The sequence below is a fragment of the Leptonychotes weddellii genome, chromosome 16 (assembly GCF_054177405.1).
Source record: "Leptonychotes weddellii isolate Sample4059 chromosome 16, ASM5417740v2, whole genome shotgun sequence".
Taxonomy (NCBI): Eukaryota; Metazoa; Chordata; class Mammalia; order Carnivora; family Phocidae; genus Leptonychotes; species Leptonychotes weddellii.
The window spans coordinates 17,175,310-17,197,889 of record NC_138384.1 but is presented as its reverse complement, the minus strand read 5'-3'; the positions used below and the strand labels follow the sequence as shown (position 1 = coordinate 17,197,889).

The window sequence follows — 22,580 nt, the reverse complement described above, 5'->3', positions numbered from 1 at the left end:
GGATAGGGCTGACGCTTACAAGAGGGAATTCAGTGCCGGAAGCCTGGCATTCTGATTCAAATCTGCTGGAGCATGGGTGTGGTGGGGGCCACAGAGAGGCAAGGCCTCTGGGGACGGGAGTGGCTAGGGGTGCTGGGCCCAGCTGGAGGTCAGTTTCAGAGGCTAGCGCACGAACCCACAGGCCCCACAGGGCAGGCTGAAAGCTGCCACCTCTCTGACCTCCTCCATGCCTCTCACTACTACTCTTTCTCAACACCTTCGCACATACCTTTTTAAACAGTGTTAACCATCAACATGTTACCTTGAAAACTGATGAAATGGCATCTCCTTTGGAGAATGTGCTGGGGGAGCATCTGCTTCTGACTCGGGCCTCCAGGGGGCCCTGTATCCAGAGGCTTCTCACCTTGGAATAGTTCAAGTTCAACTTGCTATTGAGTTCAAGATGGCAATCAGGAGCAGGGATCCCAGATGCAGTTAACTCTTCTAATACCATCAGTTCTTCCTCCCCAGTGTCTCCATTCCCTTGTCCAGGCCACCAACATCTTGGCAAGAATCTCCTGACTTCCTGCCTCCTGTCTTGCCCCTCCAGTCCTTAATACCCCAAGTGCTTTTTCAAACATGAAGCTGATCAGATTACACACTCACATGCACACTACCCCCATCCTGCATTTTTCAGTGTCTCTCTTGTCCGTGGGATGAGGGTCACGGTTACTTGCCTGAGCGGTAGAGCTAGATGGGTAGGAGACACGTTGTGGTTTAGGACGTCTAACAAAAGGCCCGTGGCTTGCAGAGTTCTCTGTGCTTGATCCAAGCTAGCATCCTCCCTGCGGCCCAGGGGCCCTGCCCTACCCTCCTAGCACCAGCTCGGGCCTATCATGTGTACCTCCCTGGTCCTTTCTCATTGCCCTCTTTCTTCCCTTCTGCCCCTTTTTCACTGCCTCGAGTCTTTCCTTGATCTCTCTGGGCTCTGTTCGTTGCTCTCCTAGGCTCCCAGTTCCAGCTGCTTGTTTCTCTATTTACGCACACCCCACACACTGGACTGTCCCTGTCTGTCGGCTAATTTGCCTCCCTGCCTGACCTGGGGGCTGGGAGATCTTCGGCACCTCTGAACCCCACATAAAGTGCAGTGCCTGGGGGGCACTCGGGCAGCCATGCTAGCTGCTCCTAGAACTGATGGGCAGATGGACAAAGAGAGTGGACAGATAGTTTCTCAGAGCTGCTGTTGAGAAGTCACTGGCACTGTTTAGGAGGTTGGACTAGGGGACCTCTAATGACCCTACCCAGAGATACTGTCCTCTTTCTTTTTTCTCCTTGAAGACAGCCTCATTGCATCCTTAATCATTGTGCTCCTAGGGCCTGGCTGGCACGTGTCTTTGCTGCAGGACATGCTTGGAGGCTCAAGCAGGGAGAGTCCTCCAGGCTTCTAGTCTCCCACCATACTGGGGAGGAAGTTAGGACTTGCTGGGGGCACCTGTGGGGCTTTGGGTCAGGTGTAAGGAAGAAATTGTCTATGTGCCTCTGGTGTTTTGTCCACATTGTCCCTGGGCTAGGCTGGGCTGCTTCAACTGAGGTCGAGGGGAGGAGGGGGCCCTTTAGTCTGAGAACTTCAGACAAGGAGGTAAGATCTGGAATTTTTAATTTTGTTTGGGTTTACAACAAAGTCTGTGGCCTGGCTGCTGAAGCTCAGTGCCAGTAAGAGCCGGGAGAGCTCCTTATAGGGGATAAGGCGAGGCACAGGCCTCAGGTGGGAGAAGTGGGCAGGTCAAGAGGCACGTGGTCTGCTCCTCCGTGGCCCCAGATGCACCCCACCTGTGGGCCTGGCCTCCGGACCCAGGCCTGGCCAGGAGAGCAGGAGGCGGCATTTCCAGAGGCCTGTGGCAGCAACGTACGGCTGGAAAAGGCTCCTGCTGGGCTCTAGGGCAGACTGGGGCAGGAAGCCCCCTTGGCTGCCCCGGATTAGCCCTACCCGCCGTCTGAGAAAAAGGGGTTTATAGCTTGGGGAGGGGGCTTTGGTGTATGTGGCAGAGGCGGGCAGAAGGCACTGACTCGAATCAGGTCAAGAGGCCAGGGCTGGGGACTTGGAGGGCGGGGGGGCAACGGACGCTGAGGCACAGGGTTGGTTACTGACCTGGCCCTAGAGTGTTACGGTCAGGTCAGCACCTCCCACGAAGCGGGACTGGACACAGGTCACCTGGGGCAGTTGGGCTTGGAAGTGCCTGACGGGAGTCATGCTGATACGAGGGCACATGGCCACATCTAACATCCGGAGCTGCTTGCATGCCCGTCCGATGGTATCCAGAGTTCTGTGGGAGGCCTCCGATGAGCGCCAGCCGGCATGGGGACCCAGCCCAGCCCCCGGACCGTGGCATCATCGGACAACTCACTGCTCGGTGAGCTGCCCGCAGCTGGCCAGGTTGAGGTGCTGCAGCCTGGGCCCAGCCCTCGTCACTGAGGACACTGCAGTGACTCAGCACCAAGCGCTCCAGGCTGGGGCAGCCCCTGGCCACGGCCACCAAGCCCTGGTCTGTGAGTGCTGGCAACAGACTCAGTGACAGCTGCCTCAGCTCGGGGAACTGGAGCACCTGCAAGGACCGGGCTGGGGAGTTGGGGTGGGGGGGTAGGGTGCTGGAGCCCAGGGCCCTTCCAGGCGCTCCCACCCCCAGCTGGAGGAATGGCCGTAAGTAGCAGAAGCCAAAGGGCATGGAACGTCTTCCAAGCAAAAAGCGGGTTGGCTTGGGCCTGACACCAGTGCCAGGCTCCTCAGCCTATCCACACCCCCGGCCCCACACCGTGGCCAAACTGGCATCAGTTAGTTTGCTGCAGGCTGTGAGCTCCAACTCCCGCAGGGCCCGCAGCATGAGCAGGGAAGGGCCCTGTGGATGGGGAGAAGGGTCCTTGGGGCCCGACGCCTGATGCTCCAGCTCTTGATGTAGCTGTGGGAAGAAGCTCCTGCTTCTCAGGTTCCTCCTGAGTTTGGCCCTCAAATATTCCTAGAGAGAGACACTTAGGAGGGGCAGGAGGGCGGCTGAGCCCAGGGACCACCCTCCCCCCTTCCATGACCTGCACCTGGGGCTCATGCGTCGGCTCCTCACTTGGTTCCCCCAGCCCCAGAAGCTCCCAGTCTTGGAGTTCCTTGCACCAGGCCATACGCAGGACTGAGAGGTGAGTGAGGTAGGCGCAGATGGCCTGCAGGGTCCTGTTGGTGAGGGCCACACAGGAGGATAAGTCTAGCACCCTGAGGCTCAGGCCCAGCACTGGGATCAGGGAGAACACTGAGGCATCCTAGGAGGGAAGTGGAGAAGGGAGAGAGCAATGGGCAGGTGGCTTGTGCAGGGGTCCCCAGGAAGGTTCTGCCAAGGTTCCAGCCCCACAGGTAACAGGAGAGAGCCACCAGATGGTCCACGGAGGGAAGCAACAATGTCCCCGTGCTGGTAAAAGGTAGGGGTGGGACACCAGGAGGAGTTTGCTGGGGGACTAAGGCCTAGATTGACTGCGGCGGGAAGGATGCAGGTGCAAGCTTCTAAAGTATCTGTCCTGCTAGTGCTCCCAGACCCTGCTGAAGGTGTGGGCGGACGCAGCCTTCTGACCATAGCCTATTGGATCATCAGTGGACATCTGACCCTAGCTGAGCCAATCAGGTATGCTTCCTCTAGAATTTGAAGCAGAACTGGGAGGTCACCATTGGGGTAGGGCTGCCACCTGCCAGGAGCAAGAGCTAAGGGCAGAGTAGAGGAAGCTGGTTTATAAAGAGGTTTATGAGAGACACAAGAACATTGGCCCCGGGCCCCGGACCCCGGGGAGAGCAGCTAAGAGACACATTGTGCTATTGGGAACATGGAGTGGGAAGCAGGGCAAGGAAAGCGACTGTGGAGGAGACTGAGAGACGGTTTTCAGGTTGGGAATGCCCGGGGCACATTGAGAGGTTGAAGGAATAACCCACTAAAGCGGGAGAGACTGTCATTGCCAAGTTAGGGACGCCACCCAGAGGGACAGGGCTGAGCCCTATTGAAGGGACTGGCTGCAGCCGAGAAATGACCATGACTCCCACATCACATTACCTTTGTCAGACCCTGTCGAGCAACCTCCTTGTGTAGCCTCAGTATCCATTCTCTGCAGACCCCCCTCTCTCATCTTCCCTGCCTCCAGAACACCTGCCATTAGTGCCCCTACCCAGCCCCCCCGGGGGGCACAGAGCACTTGGTATATGAGGTGTGGGCTGGGCCGGTCTGGTCTCTTGGGCCTCCCTCTAGCTGGGCCTACAGTAGGGGCCAAGGGGAGGAGTGCCGGCAGGAGCACTGTATTTCCAGGCTCCTTTCCCCTTGTGTCCTCAGTTCACTTCTCCCTGCTGGTCCTTGGACACCGACACTGGGCAGGGCCTCCCTGCCGCCACGGGTGCAGCGCCCCCAGCCCCAGCCCTGGAGAGGAAGGAAGGGGATGGTGTGCTCACCTTGAGTGAGGAGCAGTAGGCCAGGCTGAAGGAGGCCAAGGGGGCTGGAGCTCTGTGCCCCGAACCCAGGGCCTGGGCCAGGCCCCGCCCGCTCACCAGGCAGCACTCTGCCAGGTCCAGGCTGTGCAGCTCCCGCAAGCCCCCCAGGGCTGTGCATCCTGCGTCCGTCAGCCGCTGCAGCTTCCTCAGGCGGAGACACTGCAGGTGCCCCAGGTCCCGGCTGATGGCCAGGAGTGCCCCGTCGGCCAGTTCTGAGCAGCCGCTGAGGTCCAGGGAGGTCAGGCCTGATTGCAGACGGCAAAGGGCGGCCACAGCCTCTGTGGAGAGGTCCTGGCAGCCGTGCAGGCTCAGCTCCTGCAGCTGCAGCCCAGCCACCTGACCCAGGGCCTTCAGGGCCTCGGGGAGCAAGCCAGTGCCACTCAGGTCCAGGGCGTGCAGCCTATCAGCCCTTTCCTTCACAAATCGCAGCAGGTTGTGGAAGGAGAGTTGGGAGGGGGAGGAGTCTTGGGGGTCAAGGGAGCTCCGAGCTGGGCCTAGTTCAAAAGTGAGGTGACAGTAGGCCAAGGAGAGGCGCTCCAGGTTGGGGGCACAGCTGCTGAGCCGGTTGAAACTGAGGTCGGTCAGGTCCCGCAGGCCAGCCAAGTTGAGCTCACAGAGGCCACGCAACACCTGCCGGACCCGCTGTGCCGTCTCGGGCTGGGCTAGCAGCGTGCCACCTGTGAAGAGGCTGTTGCAGCCACTGAGGTCAAGGATACGCAGGGCCGGGCAGCCCAGGATCAAGGCCACAAAGGAGGCCTGCGTGGGGCTGCCCCCACTGAGGCACAAGCTCTGCAGTTTCAGGCCCAGGTGGTAGGCAACAGACTCCAGCACCTGGTGCGAAGCTGGCGAGCCATCCAGGTTGGTCAGGCTGATGCAGGTGATGCCCCTGAGGCCTAGGCTCTTGATGGCCGGGAGGGAGGCGGAGGACACAGGGATGTTGTACTGCACGTTTGTCTAAGGGGCAGCAGCAGGACTGGGGTCAGCCCTCTGGCTTCAGAGGGGGTTGGCTATCATGTCTGGTGGCCAGTCACTGGCAGGTCAGGGAAGGGCCCTGTCCCGATGGGGACCCACTGTGGTGTGTGGTGTCATGTGTGGTTGAGGGGGTGCTGGTGGGAAGTGGGAGGTGGGAAGACAAGTCACTCTGGGGCTCAAAGGGGATGACCGTGAGGGGAGGGCAGGAAGGTTAGCAATGGATGGGACTGGATGCCTATGGAGGGGCGGGGACAGGGTGGGGGAAGCTGGCCTGCTGGGCACAGGGGGCTGGGGTGGCCTGGAGGAGAGCCAGCGAAGCTCCCAGGGGGCAGAAGGGCTAAGTATGCTGGATCCCAAACTTTGGGGCTTTCAGAAGGTGGCCCTGAGACCCATGGACACAGCTCCTGCTCCAGGGAGTCAGAGCTCAGCATTAGCTAAGCAATCAGCCTCCCCCACTTTTTCAAGAGAATATAAATAGCCCTCAGAACAGCTGAAGGCTGTAAAAAGCGAAGCGGTTGTCACTCACCACCACCATGGTTGGCCCAGGTGCCAGAGGTCTAGGGCAGGCAGTGAGGCCTAGGTCCCCTGGCGGCCTCCGTAGCTCAGCCACTTGAGTGTTTACAAAAGGGTGTTTTGTGTGTGTGTGTGTGTACCCCAGTGCATGTGGGCCCTGCAGGCTCCAGAGTTCAAGATGTGCTTGTGATCTTCGGGGCTCATCTCCGGGGGGGGGCGTCTATCTTGTCTGTCCAGGTAAGGAAGGAGAGGCCTCCCATTTCTGTGGGCAGAACTCTGCTAAGAGAATGAATCTTGAGGTGCCAAGAGTGTGGGGCTGGCCCCACTGTAGGGCAACAGGGGAACGAGAGTGGGGGGTCCATGACTGGTGTGGGATGGAGCCTGGAGGTGAGCTCAGGGCTAGATTGGTGGGGGGACAGCCTGGCTTGTCTAGGAGTTTGGGGAGCCCCCGTTTTCACAGAAGCGTCCCTGATTTTGTGCCAAAGGGAAGTTATATCAGGTGTGGGGGAGGGAGAGGAAGGCTTGGCTTCTTCTCTACCCCTGGTGGATGGCCAGGCTGCAGGCAAGCAGTACCCAAAGGCTCTTGTTTTAATATATCAACATGATCCTGATGCAGGAAAGCAAGCCCTCTAAAAAACCTGTCCTGTCAGTTACTGCAAGAACAAGCTGATGTCCCCTGCTTCTGCCCCACAGATCATCATCAAAAGGAATTCAGAAAAGTAGGAATGACACATAAGATGCACTCCGGCAAGATAGTTATCAACAGGATTCTCCCAGGAAGACACATGAAACCCATTCCTGGGTGGAGAAACCAGGCTGACTTCTGCCACAGAGAGAAGCAGCTCCCTATGGCTGTCATCATGGGAATGAGTGTGTGGTAAGAAATGGGGGCCAGCTCCTGACCGCTTCCACAGGAATCAGGGGTCAATTCCCATTCCCGGGATGCGGTCCTTGTGGATGAGAGGAGCACTTCCCGCAGCTCCCCCTCGTAGACACTGGGAGGCAGTGGGGTGGTGGGAACCCTAAGGGCTTGGCTCCCTCTCTCAGATTTAAGGAGGGGGGAAGATCCCAGTGGGTGGGGAAGGTGATTCAAGGTGATGAAAGATCAGAGAGGAAAGGTTTTTAGAAAGGAAGGCTAAAGCAGACCTCCAGCCGTTTCCAGGCCCTGCTGACAGAGGGGCCAATCTGAGGATGGAGAGTGAGCTGTGGCTGCAAGTGCAGAGCAGGGCCCGTTGCTGATGCAGGACCACCCCTGCCATCATGTCATGGCCCCCCCCCCCCCCAGGCTCCAGCAGCCACAGTCCTTCTTTTCCTTCCTTCCTGAGCCTTGGGGGCCAGGAAATGTTCTCATGCTCTCCCCTTCTCCCACTGGCTCCCTATGAACAAGGTAGATGAACAGCTGTGTGTGTGTTGGGGGGTGGGGGGACACTGGCAGTCAGCCTAGAGTCCAAGTCCAGGGCCGACTGGCAGCAGGAAAACCCACCAAACACAGGGGCAGGGCCTGGTCTGAAGGACTTCCAGCAGCTATTGGGAGATGTGTGAGAGTGTGTGTGTGTGTTGAGATTTGAGACTGCCTCCCTGCTCCCCACTGTTTTTCTTGATGGGGAGGGGGTAGCCTCTAAGCCATCACTCAGGTGGTCTGCCCTGGACTCAGAGTGCAACACCCAGGCGCAGCCCTTTAGGGATACTGGTCATCCGTGGGGAGCAGAGCAGCAAACAGAAGAAGCAGGCTCCTGGGTTACGGTCTTTGGCCCCAATGTAGGAGGGTCCCCCTCCCTAGGCCCTAGGAAGATGCTTCTGGAGGTCCAAAGGAGGACTGCAAGGGTATCTGCTCTAGCTTCAGCTGTCCCATCCACAGAGGAGCCAACGAGCCCCCATCTCCTCCTTTTCCAATGCTGGCCTCTTAGGAGTAAATGCCAAGTCATTTGGGAAGTACCCCAAATCTGCTAAAAGGGACACATATCCCTTGATTGTGAGAGGCCAGGATTCCATTGTACCTCATGAAGCCCTGCGCTGAGACTGCAGGCTTGGGTGCAGGCTTGGGTGCCGGCTTGGAAAGCACGTGATGGAGAAATGGCTCTCCTTGTCTGTTGGCACAGGAATCCAAAGCTAACATGCTTGTTCTCCAGAAGAAAATACCTGCCCTGACACCCAGGGGCTTTGGTCTCTAGAGAGGAGTTAGACCTCGGGGGTCATTTCCAGAGGCTCCTCTGGGCCTTTATAAATACCCCAGCAGGAGAAGGCATGGAGGGCAGAAGCTGAGCTTCTTCACGGTGACCAGCCCAGTGGCAACCAGGGCTCTCCCCGAAATGGGCATAGCCTGAGTGTGTGTGTGTGTGGGGGGGTGGTTTCTGCCTTTGTCTACCTTCTTATTGGAGAAAAGATAGGATTAAGTGGGAGCAAGTCAGGGGGAATAAGAAGTCACCGATCCAGCATCCTAGGCTGGCCTGGTGAGGCATAAACCCCAGCCATGAGCCAGAATCTTCGGTAGCGCCTACTAGCAAGAGGCACTACTTCCTTATCAACCTGCCCACGTCGGGGCCCTGGGAGATGGTTCCTGCTAATAAATGCTGCAAACTGCTCTCTGGGACATGGTGGGGGTGGGATGTCAGCAGAGCCCCTGATGCCATGTACCTGTGGCCTGGCCTTCGAGGGTTCCCGGCCCAGGTGGGGCTGAGCTCTGCAGAGACACCAAACAGGTCTTTGTTAGCGTCCTATCTGGAGCTCGCAGCTGGAGCAGCCCCGGTGCTAAAATGGTGGACTCTAGATCTCAAACTCTGACCGTGGCCTCCTTCTCACTCTTACCCTATGCCGATCTACTCCTGACTGCCCACTTCGCTTCTCCCCTCTCCTTCTTGGCTGGACTCCAGGAACCTCTCTGCTGATCGCCTCTCCCTGGGGTCCTGTGGCCCTGGCCCTGGCACGCTGCTGTGCCCATTCTTCTTGCCCTGCCAGGGATGATGAGGGGGCTGTGCTGAGGCTGCAGAATTCCGCCTATGGAAGCCACAGTCTCCCCTCTTGCCTCCCCCACTGCCCCCCTGCTCCCCTGGCTCTCTTCTCATCGCCCTCAAGGGTTCTCTCGAAGCCTACCATTCTCTCCAGTCCCTGACGCGAGTGCAGCAGCTTCCCCTTACTCCGACCTCAGAGACGACCTGTTCTGTTTCAAAAAGAAGCCACTGCCGTCGGTGGGAAGGCCCTCCCTTTGCTGTGTTCAGTCCACCAGCCAGCTCCTGGCAGGACCCATCCTAACCTCCTTCCCTCTCCTCCTCCTAATCCCCTTCTCTCAACTACTGGGCCTGCCCCCACCTTCTCCCATAGGAACACGCAGTCCCTGCCTTCCCACAGCTCCTTCCCCAGTTTACAAATACCTCAGAGTCATAACTTAACAAAAGGCCTCCCTTGATCCTGCCCCCCCCACCACCACTCCTGCTTCTCCCCTTTCCTCTGCGCTCAGGCTTCTCCTGAGCCCACACGCCCACACGGCGCTAGCCGCCTTGTTAGACCTCTTGCCTCACCCACTCACCCCTCCATCACTGCCCCCACAGAATCTCTCATTCCTGGCAACTGCTCCCCTCCAGCAAGGCCATCAACATCTGGGGGCTCCTCTGCAGACCTCCCACAAGTGTCTTTTCTGCCATGCCACCTGCTGTGGGTGGCCAGTCTCCCCCTGCTTCCTCCCACTGGGGGTTCTGTGCTTCTGCCTGCCTGGCTCTCCTCCTACCTTCTAGCCTGCTCCCCATCAACCTTTTTGGGGGCCACCAAAGAAGAGAGAGACCCAGTCCATAGAGGAGTGAGTTCCTCAACTGTACGGTCCACCCCATCACACACACACACACACACACTCTCTCTCTCCCTGTTGCCCTCATGTGCACCCTGGCAGATTGCACTTCATCTCATTCCAAATGCTTTATTTGCAGTCCACATCTTTTTCCAGAGCGCAGACCCTGGGAACCAGTCACCTGAGGGACCTCGCCAGATACGTGGATGCAACATACTTACATCTGAATTCACTGTCTTACCCCAACACTGGGCCTTCTCCTAAACTCTCAGTGCCCTCTACTAAGTCACCCAAGTCAAAGAGATCTGGGAGCCATTCTAGACCCCTCCCTCACTCCCCACATCCAGTGACCAAAGTCCCTTGCATCTCCTGTCCCTGACACACTGCAGCATGTCCCTCCGCTCCCGCCTCACTGCTCCTAGCCTAGTTCAGGTACCCGTACTGTCTCTCAGAAATACATCACAGCAGTTTCCTCCTTATGGGGGTCCTGGCCCCCGGTCTTTCTGGCTCCTAGCTAGCCTTGGTACTGTCACCAGCTGATCCTTACAAAAGGCAAACTGACCATGCTCTTTGGACCCCTCGATGGTTCTCCACTCCATGGGATGGAGCAGAGCTTCCGGGCCAGCCCTTCTTCAGCCCAGCTTTCCCATGCCCGCCCTCCTTCCTCCCCGGCCCTGGCTCTGGCCATGGCAACTTCTGATGGTTGTCTCATGCTGCCATGCCTCCGCTTGGCTGCTTTTTCTCTTTGGTCACAGTGCTGGGGCGGCGGGGGGCAGGGGGGCTGTCTCACCCCTCACCTACTCCCATTATTTAGCAAATATTACTCTTCTGTCTAGGCCCAGCGCAAGCATCCCCTTCTCCATGAAGTCTTTTCTGAATCTTCTCTGCATCCCCCGTGTGCCACACAAGACTCCCAGTGTAGCACCCCTACTCAGTCCTTCTAGCTTATGCTTATCTACCTCTCACTACCAACTGTCAAGTGCTGGGCCTCCCCCGGCCCTGCAGCCCCAGTGCCCAGCACAGGGCTAGGCAGACAGACAACATCCCTATCTGAGTGAGCGAGGCCTCTCTGAGCAGCTCTGGTAACCTTCCCACTGCCTTCTGCCCTGTGAATAGCGCGAGCTTCTGTGCCAAGGCCCTGGCCTCTACCTCTCTTCTCACTCCCCTAAGACAACGTGGCCTCCAAATTCACCCAGCAAAGAGGCCACTGGCCTCAGAGGAACTTCCTCAGCAAATCGTTCCACATTGCCACCCGCTCCCCTCCACGTCCTGAGCAGGAGAGCTGACATCCACTCCACCCTCTCCAAGGCCACGCCTTGCATCACCTCAGGCCGCATCCACCATTTCCGCCATTTCTCCTGTCTCTGCTTCCTGCATTCACATCACCCACTCCTCTCTGACTCTCCTCAGCATATGAACACACTTGAAATTTCTCCCAATGAAAATCCTTTGTCGAGTCCCCTCAACCTCTCATTATTGCCCTATTTATTTCCTTCCTCTCGTGGGGAAATAGGTCACTCTCTACAAGGCCCTTCTTATCTCATTCACTCTTCCACCCACCTGGCTTTTCCCCCCAGATGCCAAATGTTGCTGAAGTCACTGGGGACCTCCCTGGACATCAGACATCATGGACACTACCTGTTCTTTATTTTCTGGACTCTTCATGGGATTTGACACTGTTAGTCATCCACTCAGCACTGTAAATGCTCTTCACTTCTGATCCTCGGGACCTCCTCTGTAGGTGCTTCCTCCTCTCCATGCCCTTGGACTGGGGTACTCCCCTGGGGCATTCTGTGGCCTGCTGTTCCTAGGGCTCTTCATGTGCTGCCTGGGGGATGTTACTTGGATCCATGGTTTTAACCTCCACCCATTCTTGAATGATACCCAACTCTGTATTTATTACCAAGACACTTCTCTTGAATTCCTCACTCAGAAATCAAACAACCAACTGCATCTCACCATCTAGAAGCCTCACGCTTCAAATTTCAACAAGTCCAAATCGAATTTCTTTAGACACTAAGCTCAATGACACTGGATAGATAACATGACAGTAGACCCTACTTGTATATACACATTTAATATGTGACAAAGGAGGAGTCCAATGCAGCAGGGAAGGGAAAGATTATATATAAGTGGTATTAGGCCTATTTGAAAACTAATCCATTTAGCTTCTTACTTGAGAGAATAGATTAAAATAAATTTCACCAATTAAAAAAATTACTATAAAAATTTAAGCCATAAAACAGAAGAAATGATTTTGTTGTGAACCTAAAGCCTCTCTGAAAAAATGAGTCTAGTAAAAAAAAAACAAGAGAAATATGAGTGTACATCAAATTACTGAAGAGGCAAGGGGTCTCTAAGTTTAAAAAGCAGTGGAAGAAATAAGAAAGCAAAAGATGTTCAGAATCAACAACATAGAAATTTAACCTCTGGGCGCCTGGGTGGCTCAGTTGGTTAAGCGACTGCCTTCGGCTCAGGTCATGATCCTGGGGTCCCAGGATCGAGTCCCGCATCGGGTTCCCTGCTCAGCGAGGAGCCTGCTTCTCCCTCTAACCCTCCCCCCTCTCATGCTCTATCTCATTCTCTCTCTCAAATAAATAAATAAAATCTTTAAAAAAAAAAAAAAAAAAGAAATTTAACCTCTGTGTCTCAGAAATAAGCCCATATCTACAAATCAAATACAAAGGCAAATATGTTAGAAATATATTTCAATAAATATGTAAAAGATCCATCTCTTTAATGTATAAAAGTTTCATACAAACGGGTAAGAAAAATACTAAGATACCAATGGTTAAATGGATAAAGAACAGAAACAAGAGAGGGAAATATAAATGGTCAGCTAATGAGAAAACTGTTTAGCCTCAGTAGTGATCAAAGAAGTCAGAACGAAAACAAGGAGCTGTCACTGCTTGCCTTTCGAACTGTTGCAGATGTCTGCATTCACCTCCAAGCTGGGCTGTTTCCCCACACCCCGACTCACGCTCTCCAGTCTCCTCAGCACTGGAGTTCTAAGACACGTCACTCCATGCCATCCCCTGCCTTAACATTCCTGGACAGGCTCCGTGATGGTAATCAGGATGGAGCCCTGGCACCAGTGCCAGCTTGTGGTCTGACCGCCCTCTAGCCTCATCTCCCACCCCTCCCACACCCATCTCCGTTCTAGCCGTAGGGGACTTGGGTGGTCGTTTACAGAGCCATTTCACACCTTGGTGTCTACCTGTGCTACCACCGGCCCGGAAGACCAACCTTCCGCCTCATCCCGTTCTGTCAGGAAGCCTTCCCTCATGCTGCTGGTCTCCTCTGGACGTCCTTCTTCCTGTTCTTACTGCATCGCTCATTCGAGTGTCACAGCACCAAGCACACGACGTCACCATCACTCATGTACTTGTCTTTCTCCTTCACCAGACTGTGAGCTCCTTGGGGCAGGGGACTCTATCTTACTCATCTGTCAAGTCCCAGCACTGGACCCAGAGTCAAGTGTGCATGAATGTAACGTATGTATATGTATGCACGGATGAATGGACGATGTGGAAGCAGGGCCATGAGCAAACTGGAGTGAGAGACGGCTGAGAATGGGCCAGGTGAGGGTGGCCACCTGACCTCCCGAAGGGCATTCTGGGCTGCACAGTACCAAGCCCGACTCATGAGGGAGGCCTCTTTCTGATCGGACAGAGGCAGGAAGCTCAGAATATATGTGAGCATCTGAGGGAAAAAGACAGGGCATTGGCAACTATTAGAGCTGGGGGCCTTTGGAACCTTCTCCAGCTGATAGTGTGGTCAGTCTGAGGGGACTGGAACACTGGCTTCTAGTTCATCTTGAATCCTAAGCTTCATGGGGTCTTCACTTCCCCTCTCCAGCCCCGAGGCATCTTTACTCTGAACAAACCATTCCTGAGCCTCGCCTGGATGCAGGGTTGTACTGACTGATAAAAAGCAAACTTCCCGCTCAGTTTGGTAAAAAGAGCCTGGGCATTAGGACCAGATAAACCAAGTTCAAATCCTTACTCTATCAACTGGCCTCTCTGAGCCTTGTTTTTCTAATCTGTAAAATGGCAATGGTAGTGAGGTTTAAATGGGTTGTGCTGAGAATTTAATAACATAGTAAAGTGGCGGGGCGCCTGGGTGGCTCAGTTGGTTAAGCGTCTGCCTTCGGCTCAGGTCATGATCTCAGGGTCCTGGAACCGAGTCCTGCATTGGGCTCCTTGCTCAGTGGGGAGTCTGCTTCCCCCTGCTCTCGCTCTTTCTCTCTCCCTCTCAAATAAAATCTTTAAAAAAAAAAAAAAGTAGTATAAGACCTAGGACAGCAAGTCAGGTGTCCTCCTCTGATCTTCGGAAACCACACCCCTTCCTCCTTCCCTCACAGGTCAGGCTCTGGGTCCTCCCTCTTTCCCCATTTTCTCCACTGTCAACTCGCCTTCTCAGCTGGCTGTTAAGATATGATCCCAGCAGGACCCAGCCCAGGTGCTCAGGCCCTCGCTCCACCTATGCTCTAGGAGTCTGGGGGTCATGAGGTTGGAGGCCCTATAGAGGACTGGGGAGGGAGTCACTGGTGAGGCCAAGAATGATCTAATATTAACTATTCTTTTCTTCTGGAATCTTCTCTCTGGGACTCTTGTAACACTGTGTTTTCTAGGGCTCCACTCTCCAACTCCAACTGCCCCGTTTCTGGATTCTTCTGTGGCTCCCATGGCTCAGACTTGGGTCTTTCAATCTGTTTACTTCCTAGGATAGTAAATTCATTTGCATGGCTTCAACAGTTACCTCTACAGCAATAAGCAACAATTCAATATCCGCATATTGTCTCATCATTCATGTGCTAGTCTGGTGTTGCCAATCGTCCACAGGATCCATTATCTAAATGTCTTACTATCACCTTCATCTCAACCAAAATTCATATTCTCAGTCCAAAGCATCCCTTCCTCCCAACTTTCCAGCACCTGAGCTTCAATGCCAATAGTGCATCTCACCTGAAGATCCTGATAATACTTTGTACTCTTCATGCTCTTCTGTCCCTTGCTGTCAGATACAGGTGTACGGCTCAGGCTTAGGCCAGGGTAACTAAGACTCATGCAGATCCCAGCTCTACTACTTCCAAGCTGTGTGACCTATGTGACCTCAGGCAAGGTAACTGACCTCTCTGAGCTTCAGCTTCCATACTATATATAATAGTTATGGTGTGCTTGATACCTAGTAGATGTTCCATAAATGGTTGTTGGATTGCTGTTACTAATATTTCTACCTTTGAAATTTTAGCACCTCAGTAGCCCAGACCCTTATCACTCCAGACCTGGGTTCTTTCTACAATCTCCCACCTGACCTCCTTGCCTCCAGGCTCAGCCTTGCTAGTCATTTTGCACACTGTGACAAGGTTAGCTTCCTTAAAAAACAGCTTTTAGTCTTAGCACATCCCTGATGAAAACCTTCAGGGTACCCCAGTACCCTCAGGACAAAATCTCTTCTCTTGGGTCAGCAAGACCCTAAGCAAGATCCTGCCAGGCCCTATGCCTGACCGGACCCCTGATCCCAGAGCTTCCCCAGTTCAGTCTTCCCACTGTCCTACAACCATACCATGTCTATTACCTTTTGCCTATGTAGGCCTTTTTCCAGGAATGCCCTTTCTTAACCTTGACCTCACCAGCCCATTCTAACCTCTTCTTCCTTTCTTTGATCCCTAGCACACAAAAGGTACTCAGCCAATACTTACTGGTTTGAATTAAAGATGGACAGTGCTCTATCTCTATTTTCATCAAAGCCCTCTACCTCAATTTTCACCAAAGGTTTGCTCAGGGAAGGAGTGGGGAAGATAAAACAGATCATTACTGAGAGGCCTGGGGAGAGCTGCCTTCAGGGCCAGAAAGCTAGACAGGGGGAAGAGAACACTGATGGGATTGGGACTGACTAAGCCCCCACCCTGTGGGAGGCAGGGAAGCCTGTCTGAGCCAAGTTAAGACAGTGGCCATCCTGTATTCTGGGGCTTGGCAACCAACCCAAAAAGCAACGGGAGAGGGCAATAAACCTGTCCTCACTGAGGAGAGGGAGCATGATTCTTTGAGCTGAGAAGGGGGTGGCTTTTCTAGGTGGAAGAGGAGGCAATGGTAAGGATGGAGTCACCCTCCATGAACCCCATCCTAAGGGGCTACAACTGAGATATGACTGGTCATTCCTGGGATTTATGTAGTAGACATCCTCTGGGGCCTAGAAGATAAAGGATGCATGGTAGGGGGCTAAAGGGGGTGGGAGCTGCCCTATTCTTGCTAAGGGGAAGGAGCACCTTCCAGGGCCAATGAGGAAAGGGTGTCTTGTCTCCCGTGGGCAACGGGAGGGAGCTGCCAACTCTCAAGGCAAAAGGGACGGAGAGGCCATCCCAAGAGGCCACTGGGAACAAAATCTGTTCTCTCTCTCCGGCCAGTGGCGGGAGAGTGGTCTTGTTCCAGGCTAAGGAAAAGGAGCAAACATCCCATGGGGTGAAGGAGGTAGGGACAGCCATCACTAGGGACTGAGGGAGTGGGAAGCAGGCCTGTCCTGGGTGAAGTAATCCAGCGACTGTGGCCGGAGTTGATGGGAGGGGCAATCTGTCTCCCACCGCCAGGGGAAGGGGGCAGCCGTCTTTCGGGGCAGAGGGAATGGAGTGATCATCTCAAGGGGCCAAGGAGAATAAGATCGGTTACCATTCGGGGACGAGGGGATGGAACGGTCATCTTCCAGAACTGAGGGGGAGGGGCGGCCATCGCTAGAGAAGGGAATAGGCAGAGACCCTGTCCTCGCTGAGGTGACAGGGCAGCCATCTCCTGGGGCCGAAGGGGAAGGAGAGGACGGTTCCCCCAAGCTAAGGGTACAGGGTGGCCCAAAGGCAGGGCCGTTACCCATAGCCTGCAGGTCCTGGGATCTCTCGGGCAGGTCGTTTCCGCCAGGCGGGGGGAGCCTGGCGAGCTGTCTGACAGCCCCTCCCCCCAGCCCGGGACCCCGAGGGCGGAGCCTGTCCCAAGCCAGGCCTGAGGGCGGCCTCCTCTCACCTCCAGGGGCAGCGACTCCGCCATCGCATCCCCGCCGCCTCCGCCCCCGTGTAAGGCCTTCTGGGAAGTGTAGTCCTACCGACTGGGGGGGAGGGGCTTGGGAGGGAAGTGGACCCCCCCCCCACTTCCGTCACAGTTGTGACGATTTGGGTCTGCACCGGAAGTGCCTGTGCTGCCGATGTGGTACCTACTGACCGCGGTTTCGGTCGCTCTCCCTTGTTTTTCTCGCTGGGTGTTTGCGTCGCGCTATGGCGGTAAGGAGGGCGGGTAGGGCGGGGTTCGCAACGGTAGAGGATTCCCGGGGCCGGGAGACTGAAAACAGAGGAAGGATATCAAAGGAAGCGGTCCGCCAGAGGGGGGCGCCATGCAGTGGCCAGACCCTACTAGAGCTAGCGCGGGGGAATGGAGCGGCGCACAGCCATACCAGAAGTGGTGCGGGAGGGGAGTGGGCGTCAGTACCAGACTGTACCAGACCTGGTCGGAGACCTTAGGGGCCTGAAAGGGGTGGGCGTCAGCCGAGATCTGGACTACTCCAGCAGAGGCCGGAGGCGCGCACCATTCAGCGCCACTCAGGAGTCCCCCTTGAAGGGGTAGTCATCCCAAAGCTGGACCTTACCAGGGGAGCCAGGAGATATCAGCCTAGTGTTGGATTGTTCCAGGGTGAGCAGGAGGCGATCATCGGTAGGGGTGTTGCACAGATGGTGTCAGCCCTAAACAGGATGGACGGGAGGAGGGGTGGGCATCCCAAGGATTGTGCTTGATTTGAGCACGTGGGGATCTGGCTTAGGTGCAGGTGTAATTCTGTACCTGACCAGACTTGGGGGAGGGTAAGGAGGACCCTGGCTGAGGAGGGCTCTGACAGCACCTTACCATCCCTCTGCAGCCCAAGGGCAAAGTGGGCACGAGAGGGAAGAAGCAGATATTTGAAGAGAACAGAGAGACTCTGAAGTTCTATCTGCGGATCATACTGGGGGCCAATGTAAGTACCTACCTCCTTGCTTCTGTGCCCACCCGAGATCCCACAGTCAGCTCTGGTGGGGGTGGGTGTGGGTGGGCGTGGTGGTATGTGACAGTCATGTGTAGTTTTCCAGAAGAAAACTACAATTAAAAAGAAATGAGGGGCACCTGGGTGGCTCAGTTGTTAAGCGTTTGCCTTTGGCTCGGGTCATGATCCCAGGGTCCTTCCCTGCACCGCGGGAAGCGTGCTTCTCCCTCTCCCACTCCCCCTGCTTCTGTTCCCTCTCTCGCTGTGTCTCTGTCAAATAAATAAAATCTTTAAAAAAAATTCTTAAAAATTAAAAAAAAAAAATGAGAATGGATCCTGGCCCCAAAAAAGTGCTGAGTAGTCAAAACAAAACAACCAAAAATGAAAGGAGCGTTTGAGTCTCAGATGGACTTGAGCCCATCCTTCCCATCCCGTATACACAGGGCGTTCTTTCCTGGGCTGACACGTCAGAGGCGAGTCTGGGGACTCAGGGAACAGACCCCTTTCTCCCACCAACCCTATGAGAAACAGCCTGTCTCTTTCCACCAGCTGGCCTAACTCCTGGTCAGAGTCGAGGAAGGCCCGTGGTTTAGGGTAGCTTTTGATCCCAGCCTGATCATATATCTGTTTACAGGCCATTTACTGTCTTGTGACCTTGGTGTTCTTCTACTCATCTGCCTCATTTTGGGCCTGGGTAAGTGTCCCCTATCCTGGGAAGTGGATGAGCATATAGGATTACTGGCTGGCCTTTGATACCATTCTTATTCTGCAGATGGCCCTGGCCTTTAGTCTGGCAGTATATGGGGCCAGCTACCACTCTATGAGCTCGATGGCACGGGCAGCCTTTTCTGAGGATGGGGCCCTGATGGATGGTGGAATGGACCTCAACATGGAGCAGGGCATGGCAGAGTGAGTGTCCCCCGCTGCCAGCCCAGGTGAGCGGCCCCGGGGCTGGGGTGTTGGGGCCCAGATAGCCCAAGACCCACAACTGCCCGCAACTTAAAGAGGGTAGAAGGGAGATGAACTGGGGCCCATCTACTATTTTTGGCCCTTGCAGCCTCCCTTCTATCCACAGGCACCTTAAGGATGTGATCCTACTGACAGCCATCGTGCAGGTGCTCAGCTGCTTCTCCCTCTACATCTGGTCCTTCTGGCTTCTGGTGCGTGGACTGTAGGGCTCCCAAGAAGAGGCTAGAGCATTTAACCCTTCTCTTCTTTCATTTCCTGCATCTGGCTTCAAGTTACCTTTTTTGTCCTAGGCTCCGGGCCGGGCCCTTTACCTCCTCTGGGTGAATGTGCTGGGCCCTTGGTTCACAGCCGACGGTGGCACCCCAGCACCAGAGCACAATGAGAAACGGCAGCGCCGACAGGAGCGGCGGCAGATGAAGCGGTTATAGCCCCTGACGTTTGGGTCACAGGCTGCATGGTCCCCATGCCAGGAGCAGGGAGGGCCTGCCTAGTCCAGGGCCCAAAAGCAGTCTAAGGTATAGGATTGTTGAATAAATGGCTCAGAATGTGGCTAACGGCTGTGCGGGTGATAATGAAGGGCGAGGCAGGGAGAGCCAGTCCTGCTGTACTGTAGCCAGTATGAGCCTCCTGCTACAGACCAAGTGTGGTGGGTACCTCGAAGGAAGGAAAATGCTCTTGGGTTGGCTAGGAAAACTTTATTATACTCCACGTATTCAGGGAGCTCATACAAGTACGTGTACACACACACACACACGCACGCACGCACACAGGCACTCACAGCTAATACTGCTCAAGGCACTGTCCACTGGGCAGAGTGGCCCTGGGGTTGAGAAGAGGCCCAAATTCTGCTGATCCCTCCTCACTCTCTGGTCTCTTGTACTGCAGACTGGGGCCCCGACAGGTAGGTGTCCTGGAGGCGGCGCCTTCATACCTCCAGGCCAGTCCCCTTGCTCAGTCCCAGTGCCTGCACCAGGTCCTCTCCGAGCCCGCTCTTCAGTGTCCGTCTCACTGCAAGGACAGAGCAGGGTTGGACGGGGGTTGATGGGATTAAGGCGGGTAGTGGGAATTTGGGGAGCACTCACAAGACTTGCGGTTGCCCCGGGAACGCTTGCGTTCCCGAGCAGCTAAGGCACGAGGACTGCTCTTCGTCACTGATTGCACCAGCAGGTCCATGATCTCATCTGAAGTGTCACTGGGTAAATTGGAGCCTGGGGGTTCTTCTGGGGGTGCAGTGGAGGACCCCATTGCTGTCGGCATGACTGGGGAGCCACTCTGGGCCATGCCTAAGGGAGACCAGATGGGGATGTCAGGTCAAGGTGACCCCAAAGCCCATTGCTCCCAGTGGCCCCAGGTCCCACCTCTGCTGCGGCGGCCATGTGTCATGTCCTCTGGCTTGCTGGTCAGCAGACTCTTCATGCAGGCGTGACTGTCGGCATCACCCCGCCCTGGCCCACTGCCCACAGCCACTGGGACAGATGGGTTGCTGGGGGCTTCCCCAGCCACACCTGAGAACTTCTCCGTCTGCAGAGGACAGAAGGATGAGCTGGGAGCGGGGGAAGGAAGCCACAGGGGGTGGCAGTCCCAACCTGGAAGGGTGCCCACCTCCGTGATCATGCGGCCCCGGGTCTTGTTGCGCTCACGGTACGTGGCACGCTTCTGCTGCTGCTGCAGCACCCGTTCCCGGCAAGTGCGGTACTCCAGTGCAAACTCGCGCAGCGTGTGGCAGAACTGCATGATGCGCACCTCGCGGGCCGCCGGGGCCGTGTACCCCAGGTACAACAGGAAGGCGTGGAACCTAAGCAGGCCAGGGTAGGGAGGGACGGTGAGTCCTGCGTGGGGTCTGAGCGATGGTGGTGGCGCTCCTGCCTCTCTGGCCCGTGTGCCCACCTGTTGCAGACACGGCGGTGCACCACCCGCAGCATGGCTACACGGCGGCCACACTGGGCCAAGAAGTGGGTGAGGCGGGCACGCAGGGCTGGGGCCAGCTCATGCTTGGCCAAGCTCCGTAGGCTCTCCTCAGCTGCCCGGCTCCGACGCTCCAACTGCCCCAGGTTCTCAGTCAGCTGCTCAAAGTCCACCTGGAAAAGCAGGGGGTATGCATGCTGTCCCCCCACAGAAGGGCACCACCCGAGCTGCCTCTGCCAGGCCAGCCAGCTTGGGCCCTAAGGACCCAGCTAGCCAAGACCTGCCTCCTGCCCTCCAAAAGCTCACAGTCTAATGCAGGAGACAAGGGGGAACAGGGAAGCTTTCTTGGGGGAAGTGGTGGCTAAATGGAGACCCAAAGACAGTAGGTGTGTGTAGCCAGGCCAGCAGAGGAAAGTGTTTCTGGCCAAGGACACAGTCCACGCAGACACCTAGCTGGGCACACTCGGGCACAATAGCCCAGACAGGGAGGGAGAGCCAGCCCCAGGAAGCAGCGCTCCCTCATTGCCGTGGCTGGTCTCAGCCAAGCCTCTGGCTGGCGCTAACCTTGGCACAGCGCGTCAGGGCAGGGATTTCTGAGTAGAGGTCCGAGGAATCAGGCCGGGTCTGGAGCACCAAGGAGCAGAGATGGTGCAGCAGTGACTGCCGGCGCACCGTGTCCTTCACCTCTGACACCTTCTCCAGGTAGCTCAGCTCGAAGCCGCTGCTCTGAAAGGACCCCATCTGAGCCTGGGCCTGGCTGGCTCCAGAGCCCTGGCCGCCAGCCCTTGTGCGCTCCTACTCACCTGGGAACCGTTGAGGAAGTTGCCCACAGCCAGGAGAGTGGCCAGGATGCAGCGGAAGGTGGCATTTTGCACCAGCTGTTCCATGCCCACTTTCAGGTCAAATAGTGGTTCTGCGATTTCCTGGAGTGGGAGATGAGGGACTCTCAAACTACCTGGTCCTTGTGCTCACCTGCCCCCGTTCCTGCCCCGCCCCCCCATAATCCAAGTACCCGCTCCATGCTGTCATAGTCCAGCTTGAAGGCCCAGAGTTGTAGGCGGGCGGCCAGGCCCCCAGTGGAGGCAAGGGTCATCAGGAAATTCTCAGCTGGGCCCAGGGGTACGTCAGGATTGGCCAGCTGGGCCTCCTCGATCTTCTGCCGCTCCTCCTCCGTGGGCATCATAGTCAGCAGTTTCTGAGGATGCAGCCACCACCCCACATAGTCCCCTCAGTCCTGGCCTGAGGCTTCAGGAGTTGGTTTGGACTCATCCCTAGGTCATCTGGGGGATCCCCAGGGTCTGGGGAGTGCTCTGTAGAAATACCAAGCCCGTGCCCACTGACCAAAGGAGAGGGCCAGACCTCCCACCTCCCTCTAATACCCCTAGCTGGTATCCCCACCTCAATGCCATCTTTGGTGACAGCAAACTCATCAAAGTTGAGCAGGGCAGCCTTAATGACATGCACAGGTGGCAGGGTGGTTAGGCCAATGTTGATGGCGTTGCTGCGCTTGGGGTCCAGCACTGTGGTCATTGTCCGGCGGCCCTCACCGGCTTTCTTTAAAGTTGGGGAGAAGAGCGGTATGAGATTGGGAAAGGAACTAGCTGGGGAAACAATATAAGACGGCACTCTTAAAGCCCCCTTTGAAATGGCCAGATGGTGTGGTCACCCCACAACCTGCGGTGGGATGTGTAAGGCTTTGGGATGAGCTGAGATTCTAGTTAGGGCTTTGCTGATACCTTGTTGAGAGACCTCAGACAAGACTCGGTGCCTTTCTTTGCCTCGGTTCCCCCATGTGGGAAATGGGTGGCAGTTCAGACCCTTAAGCTCTGACTGCCTCCTGCCTCCACTGGGGTTACCCTGCAGACGAGGGTGGATTTACCTTGGAAGGCAGCACGTCCTTGGCACGGGACTCAAATAGGTGTTCCAGCCGGGCTGTGTCCACCGCTACAGGTTCCAGTG

The 22,580-nt window shown here is 55.9% G+C and overlaps 3 protein-coding genes and 1 long non-coding RNA gene across 5 annotated transcripts in view; 2 read left to right on the top strand and 2 right to left on the bottom strand.

Annotated features, from left to right (window-relative positions):
* Positions 1-2,161: 2,161 nt before the first annotated feature.
* LOC102747887 (Leucine-rich repeat-containing protein 29) lies at positions 2,162-5,575 on the bottom strand. Its single transcript, XM_081807876.1, has 3 exons — positions 5,558-5,575; positions 4,448-5,440; positions 2,162-3,282 (listed from the first exon to the last, which is right to left on the bottom strand). Exons 1-3 carry the CDS (start codon positions 5,573-5,575, stop codon positions 2,806-2,808), a joined length of 1,488 nt encoding a protein of 495 aa, XP_081664002.1. The 3' UTR covers positions 2,162-2,805.
* A 157-nt stretch (positions 5,576-5,732) lies between these two features.
* Positions 5,733-15,942, top strand: LOC145717539 (uncharacterized). Its single transcript, XR_014140830.1, has 3 exons — positions 5,733-6,208; positions 6,665-6,848; positions 15,003-15,942. It is a non-coding gene; the product is annotated as an uncharacterized LOC145717539 (long non-coding RNA).
* A 932-nt stretch (positions 15,943-16,874) lies between these two features.
* Positions 16,875-19,265, top strand: TMEM208 (transmembrane protein 208). Of its 2 annotated transcripts, none has more exons than XM_006741492.3 (6): positions 16,875-17,016; positions 17,646-17,741; positions 18,382-18,441; positions 18,520-18,656; positions 18,823-18,907; positions 19,007-19,265. In XM_006741492.3, exons 1-6 carry the CDS (start codon positions 17,011-17,013, stop codon positions 19,142-19,144), a joined length of 522 nt encoding a protein of 173 aa, XP_006741555.1. In that variant the 5' UTR covers positions 16,875-17,010; the 3' UTR covers positions 19,145-19,265. The 2 variants fall into 2 exon arrangements, with proteins under 2 accessions (XP_006741555.1, XP_030892836.1); XM_031036976.2 differs by lacking the exon at positions 16,875-17,016 and adding an exon at positions 17,214-17,422.
* A 131-nt stretch (positions 19,266-19,396) lies between these two features.
* The window catches only part of FHOD1 (formin homology 2 domain containing 1), a 15,107-nt gene continuing 11,923 nt past the window's right edge, over positions 19,397-22,580 (bottom strand). The window contains exons 16-25 of the mRNA XM_081807875.1: positions 22,501-22,580; positions 22,020-22,175; positions 21,634-21,816; positions 21,425-21,544; positions 21,186-21,347; positions 20,604-20,794; positions 20,319-20,511; positions 20,075-20,237; positions 19,799-19,999; positions 19,397-19,724 (exon numbers count right to left, since the gene is read on the bottom strand). Of these exons, the coding sequence (XP_081664001.1) occupies positions 19,642-19,724; positions 19,799-19,999; positions 20,075-20,237; positions 20,319-20,511; positions 20,604-20,794; positions 21,186-21,347; positions 21,425-21,544; positions 21,634-21,816; positions 22,020-22,175; positions 22,501-22,580 (1,532 nt within the window). The 3' untranslated portion in view covers positions 19,397-19,641. The remainder of the gene's footprint in view (positions 19,725-19,798; positions 20,000-20,074; positions 20,238-20,318; positions 20,512-20,603; positions 20,795-21,185; positions 21,348-21,424; positions 21,545-21,633; positions 21,817-22,019; positions 22,176-22,500) is intronic.

What these genes read in the sequence shown, in the direction of transcription:
- TMEM208 (XM_006741492.3), top strand. An exon ending in CTGCCTCATTTTGGGCCTGG is followed by an intron (nt 18,442 to 18,519) that starts GTAAGTGTCCCC and finishes CTTATTCTGCAG; the next exon opens with ATGGCCCTGGCCTTTAGTCT. An exon ending in TCTGGTCCTTCTGGCTTCTG is followed by an intron (nt 18,908 to 19,006) that starts GTGCGTGGACTG and finishes TTTTTGTCCTAG; the next exon opens with GCTCCGGGCCGGGCCCTTTA.
- LOC102747887 (XM_081807876.1), bottom strand. An exon ending in CCTACTGCTCCTCACTCAAG is followed by an intron (nt 3,283 to 4,447) that starts GTGAGCACACCA and finishes CTTCCCTCCTAG; the next exon opens with GATGCCTCAGTGTTCTCCCT.